Source organism: Octopus bimaculoides, chromosome 7, assembly GCF_001194135.2.
Source record: "Octopus bimaculoides isolate UCB-OBI-ISO-001 chromosome 7, ASM119413v2, whole genome shotgun sequence".
Taxonomy (NCBI): Eukaryota; Metazoa; Mollusca; class Cephalopoda; order Octopoda; family Octopodidae; genus Octopus; species Octopus bimaculoides.
This window is the reverse complement of record NC_068987.1, coordinates 73,794,920-73,802,821: the sequence shown is the minus strand read 5'-3', so window position 1 is coordinate 73,802,821 and position 7,902 is coordinate 73,794,920. Positions and strand designations below refer to the sequence as shown.

General features: G+C 38.4%; 1 protein-coding gene across 2 annotated transcripts in view; it reads right to left on the bottom strand.

Annotated features, from left to right (window-relative positions):
* LOC106867909 (ionotropic receptor 25a) overlaps nucleotides 1–7,902 on the bottom strand; it is a 146,218-nt gene that overhangs the window by 48,876 nt on the left and 89,440 nt on the right. For both annotated transcript variants that reach the window (XM_052969756.1, XM_052969755.1), the window contains exons 5-6: nucleotides 6,343–6,515; nucleotides 4,639–4,788 (exon numbers count right to left, since the gene is read on the bottom strand). In XM_052969756.1, the coding sequence (XP_052825716.1) occupies nucleotides 4,639–4,788; nucleotides 6,343–6,515 (323 nt within the window). The remainder of the gene's footprint in view (nucleotides 1–4,638; nucleotides 4,789–6,342; nucleotides 6,516–7,902) is intronic.

Genomic DNA, 7,902 nt, shown 5'->3' with positions numbered 1-7,902 from the left:
CTCGGCGGTATTTGAACTCAGAACGTAAAGACGGATGAAATTCTGCCAAGAATTTTGCCCGGCGTGCTACCGATTCAGCCAGCTCGTCACCTTCGAAGGTTTTATAATATTGAAAATTATAGAACAAATGATGTCAAATTGAGAATCATACAGTGATGAAGGAGGTTGTCGTTGTTTATCGTCGTCGTCATCATCGTTGTCGTTGTTGCTTTTGTTGCACTATTATTGTTGCTATTACTACTGCCTCTGCTAAAGCCGCGAGTTAGCACGCCGGACAAAATGCTTAGCAGTATTTCGCCTGTCCTTACGTTCTGAGCTCAAATTTCGCCGAGGTCGATTTTTCATCCTTTCGGGATCGATAAAATAGGTTGCAGTCAAATACAGCGGACGATGTAATCGATTTCATCTCCCCCCCCACCCCACACTCACAAGCTGCTGTCCATGTGCAAACATTTTAAAAACCATTATCGATACTACCGTTGTCGTTGTTACTGAATTTCAGGTTAATATTAATCGCACAAACTTGTGATCAAAAGCATTCCATCATTGCTTACTCTTTACTCTTTACACTTTACTCTTTACTTGTTTGTCATTTGACTGCGGCCATGCTGGAGCACTGCCTTTAGTCGAGCAAATTGACCCCAAGACTTATTCTTTGTAAGCCTAGTATTTATTCTATCAGTCTCTTTTGCCGAACTGCTAGGTTACGGGGACGTAAACACACCAGCAGCGATTGTTGGGGGTACAAACACACACACACAAATACACACATATATATATACATATACATATATACGACAGGCTTCTTTCAGTTTCCGTCTACCAAATCCACTCACAAGGCTTTGGTCGGCCCGAGGCTATAGTAGAAGCCACTTGCCCAAGGTGCCACGCAGTGGGACTGAACCCAGAACCATGTGGTTGGTAAGCAAGCTACTTACCACACAGCCACTCCTGCGCCTATATTGATTGTTTTTTTTTTTTTTTAGGTATAGATCTATATTATCCAATACACTCCTCCTTTTAAGACAGGTAGAGCATGTTATTTGATGTACATGTGGCTGTTATTTCTACCCGATCGAGTGATCACATATAAACGTCCTCGCTGTTGTTTTTACTCTTGTTTAACGCCTGACCAAAATTCCAGTGGGTGAACCTATGATCAAAAGCGTTCCAGCTATGGCCATCCAACCATATTGTTCAGCTACAGTATGTCTGTGATTAAAGTCTCCAATATATTCTTAGGGTGTGATTCGAGAGAGAATATAGTTACTATTTCTAGAAAGTCGAACTATTTTGTAGAGGCTGGTTCCCTAGTTGGCAGGCATGAATGACAACAGACGTGATGGAGATCGACTTTAGTCTACATGGTGGAGGATGTGAAGGAGGAGGAGGAGGAGGAGGAGGGGGAGAAGAAGAAGAAGAAGAAGAAGAAGAAGAAGAAGAAGAAGAAGAAGAAGAAGAAGAAGAAGAAGAAGAAGAAGAAGAAAATGTTATGCAGAACGTTAACCGAAAATCAAGTTTGGGTTATTGCCAATTATTTTTATAACTGTGATATGTTTTTTTTATTTCGCTTTTTATTTTTTTACCCACCCTGGGAGAGAAGGTTACAGTTGAATAGTAGAGGATAGTATGTCACGTGGTGAATAAATATGGCATCTTGTAATGTCGCAGGAAATAAAAAGCCACGATGACAAGCAACAACTACAACAACAACAATATCATAATAATAATAATAATAATAATAATAATAATAATAATATTAATAATAATAATAATAATAATAACGACAACAACAACAATAATAAACATTAGGTATGATAAAAATTATTCAGACAAATACATAACAAACACACCAGGACTAACAAATATATATAGCATACAGTAAATAGTACTACTAGGCACCGCACACATCCTACGTAAAACAGTAAAAATAAGAACATCACAACAAACCACAGCACATACCCAAGGCACACAGAACTGCGCTCGGTAGTGAAGTGAAAGCACGTTATAAAAATAAAACAACTGAACAATAATAATAATAATAATAATAATAATAATAATAATGATGATAATAATAATAATCTGAAAAATAATATAAAATAGCACGTACAACTGAAGGCACACAGAATTGTGCCTGGTTGCTAGTTGTGCAGAAAAAACAAACGTATGCAATAAAAATAAGACTACACGATGGAAAGTATTTCTGCATTTGCCAGAAGGACAGCTTAAATACGAAACATTCAAATACTTAACGAGGGCAGGTAGTTTGTAGAAGGGCAAAGTACAACAGCAACAGTGGAACGAAAATAACAATAACAACAACAACAGTAATAATAACAACAACAACAGTAAAAGAACTCCAAGGATAACCACAACAATAACAACAGCAGCAACAACAAACAACATCAACAGCAATAACAATAATGGTAACTAGAGCAACAACAAGAACAAGAACAGCTGCTGCTGCTACTACTACTACTACTACTACTACTACTACTACTACTACTACAATATTAATGAAATTCTAACTTTGGAAATGACCACCGATTTATAGTTTGAAGAGACCAATCAAACTCAGCGTTTACATTATTTATATCTGTTTTATTGATCCACTGTGGGGTGATTGGTAGCGTGACATGCAGATATTTTCACTACTGAAATTTTAAGTTGACCGCAAAAGGATTTAACTAGATCAGTTGTCAATCATGTGTGACTTGCGTTTGGTCTAGTTTGATTTGGTTTAGTTTGGTTTCGTTTGGTTTGGTTTGGTAACATGCTTTAGGTGTTTCTGTAGTCACGAGCAGGTGCAGACACCCTCTCGGTACATTGATTCTTGACACAACGGTGTATTTAAGATGTGACAGCTAAAGAGCAGGAGGGTTACCCCAACCGTCGGCTGATAACTAGAGTAACATGAAATGAAGTACCTTGCTCAAGGACACAAAATGCACCCAATTACAGGGATTGAATTCACGAACTTTTGTCTTGAATTGAAAGCTCTAACCACTAACCTACGGCGCATACGCAGGTAAATATGTATTGTAAGGCAATTTTTTCACAACAATGGAAGAATAATCAGCTGGTGGTAAGTGAGAGAACAAGCAATTCAGTCAAATAAAATCTCAGTCCTTACAAAGAGAAAGGTTATTAGCGTCAATAATAAATTTTGTTGAGAAAGTCAAGGGAGACAACTTCGAAATACAAATTAATAAAAGAAAACTAAATGGGGATATATAGAAGGAAGGTCATCTTATCTTTCGTGTGTACAGTGATAATTCTATATATGCTTCTGTCTTGTTAGACTTCTTCCAGCGAAGCATTTTCATATTCGTAGTTGTGTGTGTGCGTGTTTATATGTATGTATGTATGTATGTATGTATGTATGTATATGTATGTATGTATCATATGTGTGCTCATACCTGTTCGTGTACACTTCTTTCTATATCTGTTATTATATGCATGTTTTGAGATTTGGACATTATATTAGCGATGGTATGTAAAACATGCTGATAATGCTGCTGAGGTTTAGAATCATTCGACAAGCATTTCTGATAACTTATTAGAGTAATTAGTTTCCAGAGAATCTTTGGCAAAACACTTCAACCGACATGTGCACTTTACCTGGTATACCACGTTTCGTAGAATGTACACTGATTGGGTCAACAGCTTGCATCTGGTAGAAATAGCAACCGAATCCCCCGGGAACTAATCATACTCTACCGTCTAGTGCATGGAAGTAATCACTGGAGGTTGTAATTTTAGGTACACCATGATTGCATAAAACACCGTATGGTTACTTTTGTAAAGACAATGTTGGCTTAGCATGAATCTGAGACAACTCATGTGATAGGTCACTGATTCACTGAGAAATTCCCTTCAAATATCCTACAATCCATATTTTTATGAGGTAATGTAATTTTTCATAAACTTTGTGATCTATTTGTTTTGTGATTTATTTTTCTAAAAGTCTCGCTCAGAAATTCTTTGTTTTCAGTCGTATACAGATCAACTGATCTATATACGAGGGGGTGCTGGAAACTTCCTGGCTTTAAGGATTTCGAGAAAGGCCCGGTTGCAGGCCCAGCCTTCGGTGTTCTTTTACAGAGATTAGAAAAACTGAAGGATCGCTGCAACAAGTATGTGAATCTGAGAGAGGAATATGTTGAATAAAATCATAATTAACTGATCCTCCTGTATTTTCTTTTACCCATAGCCAGAACTTTTTAGCAACCCCTCATATTCATAGAATCAGCTTGTAAGTGGTTGAGTGTGAGGAAAAAGATCGGCCTTTGAATAACTGATACAATCCATTTGAAGGGATTATTTAAAGTTTCACCAGTTTCTCTCACGAGACTTGGGTCGATCCTAGACTATGGTAAAAGATATTTGCCTCGAGATATCTCAATGTGGAATTACATATGTGTTCTTAGCAACTGTTAGTAAACTTGCGAACCATTTGGCTATATTGTGCTTACTTAGTAAAGTAGTAAAGATTCCATTTAGATCTCTTTACTACTATAATCTGACGCGTAATCACTAAATGCCTGAAATGGTGTCTTAAATCCCAACTATTTGCATCGATGTGAGCATGCAGAAAGCAGCAAAGTATATCAATGCAAATCGAGAAGCTATACTTACCGACGATGTATTACAAGTGGACTCGTTTGACAATGCCACAGGCAGTAACATGACTATGTAATCAGAGCAGTTACGACAGACTGGAAGGTGGTTATCGGTTACAACAACCACCCATTGGTGAAATTCGGAGAGAAGATTGTTTGCTTTTGCCTATATCAGAATTTTATTCAAAGAAAGAAAAAAAAAATCAGAGAGTGAAAGAAGACAATATAAAACAAATAAAACTTCAGTGAAATGGAGATCCTATCGTATATGTGCAGCCATTTAAGTCGGAGCTGATCAATGTTTCTACTATCTTTCATAATCCTTTCATAATCCTTTCTCGGCTTGAAATTTGGGGAAATGGGATGGATAGTCGACTACATCGATCCCAGCACTCAACTGGTACTTATTGTCTTGATCCCGGTGGTATTTCGTCCGTAAGGACGGACGAAATACCGCTAAGTATTTTGCCCGACTCGCTAACGATTCTGGCAGCTCACCGCATTTCTTTCTTTAATAATAGCATACGATCTATGATGAACCCCGGCTTATAAGGTTGGAGTTTTATTCGGCTTCCGTGGTGTATAAGTGACTAGAATTATAACACTCCACCTTGAACAGGATGTTAGTCAATGTTAGGATTAGTTTCTCAGTTATTTCTAGAACTCATTTACAGCTGAGTGAAGTGGAGTGACCTGAAAGTAAATATTTTGCTCAAGAATGCAGCAGGCTGGAAATCGAAACCACGATTGTAAGATCATGAGTGCAACAGACTAACTACTAGGTCACACGTCTTCACTTTTACAGAGCATACATTTATTTATTTAGACAATGATTCTTCAACCGATCGACCAAAAATCTTTTCAAATGTGGCTTGACAACATTTTCAGCCAAAACGGGTGTAGTGTGATCGTTTGTCTAGCTGTATGATTACGTAGATGTATAAGTATTTATTTGCATAATGTGTGTGCGTGTGTTTGTGTATCTCTCTTTTACTCTTTTACTTGTTTCAGTCTTTTTGACTGTGGCCATGCTGGAGCACCGCCTTTAGTCGAGCAAATCGATCCCAGGACTTATTCTTTGGAAGCCTAGTACTTATTCTATCGGTCTCTTTTGCCGAACCGCTAAGTTACGGGGACATAAACACACCAGCATCGGTTGTCAAGCGATGTTGGGGGGACAAACACAGGCATACAAACACATACACACATACATATATATATATACATATATACGACAGGCTTCTTTCAGTTTCCGTCTACCAAATCCACTCACAAGGTTTTGGTCGGCCCGAGGCTATAGTTGAAGACACTTGCCCAAGATGCCACGCAGTGGGACTGAACCCCGGACCATGTTGTTGGTAAGCAAGCTACTTAGCACACAGCCACTCCTGCGCCTATATTGATTTTTGTTGTTTTTTTTAGGTATAGATCTACTCCTACACCTATACATACATACATACGCATATACGCACACATAAACACACTTACGCGTACATGTTTGTATATTCTTCGTACAAATCTGAGTTATATGCAACAAAGAAAAAACGAAATATTTTATTTTTTAGAGCGGTGAAACTGGAAGCTGATAAAGCTATAAATAATAGCGTGCAAATTTTGGGTAAAAAATTCCTTTGGATAGAGAAGTCGAAGGCTGCACTGACCCTGTACCTACTGGAAACGGTGTAATAAATATGACTATATAAAGTGACATCATACTAACCTTCTCCCAAACTGACTCTAGAGCCGTCGTGTTACCGAAGGCTAGAAAGTTTCTGGCGTCCATTTTACTCTGTAGATTCTGAAAGATATTGTCATATAGCACTGAGCTTATTTCGTAGGTTAGGAGGAACGTGGAACCTTGTTCGTTGTAGGAATCAAATATAGATGTTAACTCTGCAATATATAAGAACAACAGAATGATACCTTGAAATATATATATATGTATGTATGTATATATGTATGTATGTATGTATGTATGTATGTATGTATGTATGTATGCATGTATGCATGTATGTATGTATGTATGTATGTGGAGAGAGAGAGAGAGAGAGAGAGAGAGAGAGAGAGAGAGAGAGGGTCGTAAAGAATATGCAAGAGAGAAATTATATAATTTTTAGATATGGATAATTTTTGTTTTAGTCTGTTTACAGATGAGCTCTAATCGAGGACATTTATAATCGAAACGATGACATTTTGCCCATCCCTAAAGTTTTTGAAGATGTGTGGTCGAATAGTTAGAGTGTTGGGCTCACCATCATTAGATCGTGGTTTCGATTCTTTGACCGGGTGACTCCCTGTGTCCTGGGGAAAGGCACCCTAGTTGAGCAAGGCTCCAATACACTCAAAATGTGTCCCAGTAGCATCTGAGGAATATCCTTGTTATACTCCGTTCAAATGAAAGTCTTGGACTCTCAGCCTTATCGATCATGGTAGAATGAAAGGCAATGTTACATTTGGCGGCATTTGAACTCAGAATGTATACATTCGCAACAAATACCACAACCCATTTTTTCCGACGCTCTAACGATTTTGCCTGCCATTTCAAGCAGGTTGTGCAACCACGCAGTAACTCCCCCCACCCCACCCCGGCGGCTGGAAGCATATAACATTGGCGGTTGCTCTTCTTGTTGTTATTGTTATTGCGTAACCCTAGGTCAATTTTGAACTAAGCACACCAATAATTAAATACAACAAAGCCATGAACATTGTTTCTTTTTTTTTATTCCTTACTCTTTCCACTCTTGTTATTCGAGGAAGATTTGGCTGCTATTTCCAGCAGGTCCAGTGACTCTTAAGTAAAGATTCTTCTTGTGTTGATTTGCTGCTGTTGTTGTTTTGGTGGTGATAGTTGTCATCGTTATGGTCGTGGTATAAGTGATAGTATAGTTTGCGACAATGGTTATTGCATGTTGTGGCAATGCCAATATGATCGGTCGTAGTTGGTACGAAATAAAGTGTGATATAAGTGTTGCTCGCGATGATTGCGATGGTTGAGGTTGTGACATTAGTGACAATTTATTGCGATAGCTGTGATAACAGTGGTGGTGGTGGTCGTCGTCGTCGTCATCGTCGTAGTGTTAGCATTAGTGTCAGTGTTTTACGGTTGTGATCATGTTAGTACTAGTAGTAGTAGTAGTAGTAGTAGTAGTAGTAGTAGTAGTAGTAGTAGTAGTATCAGCAGCAGCAGCAGCAGCACCACCACCACCACCAGCAGCAGCAGCAGCACCAGCAGCACCAGCACCAACAGTAGTAGTAGTAGTAGTAGTAGTAGTAGTAGTAG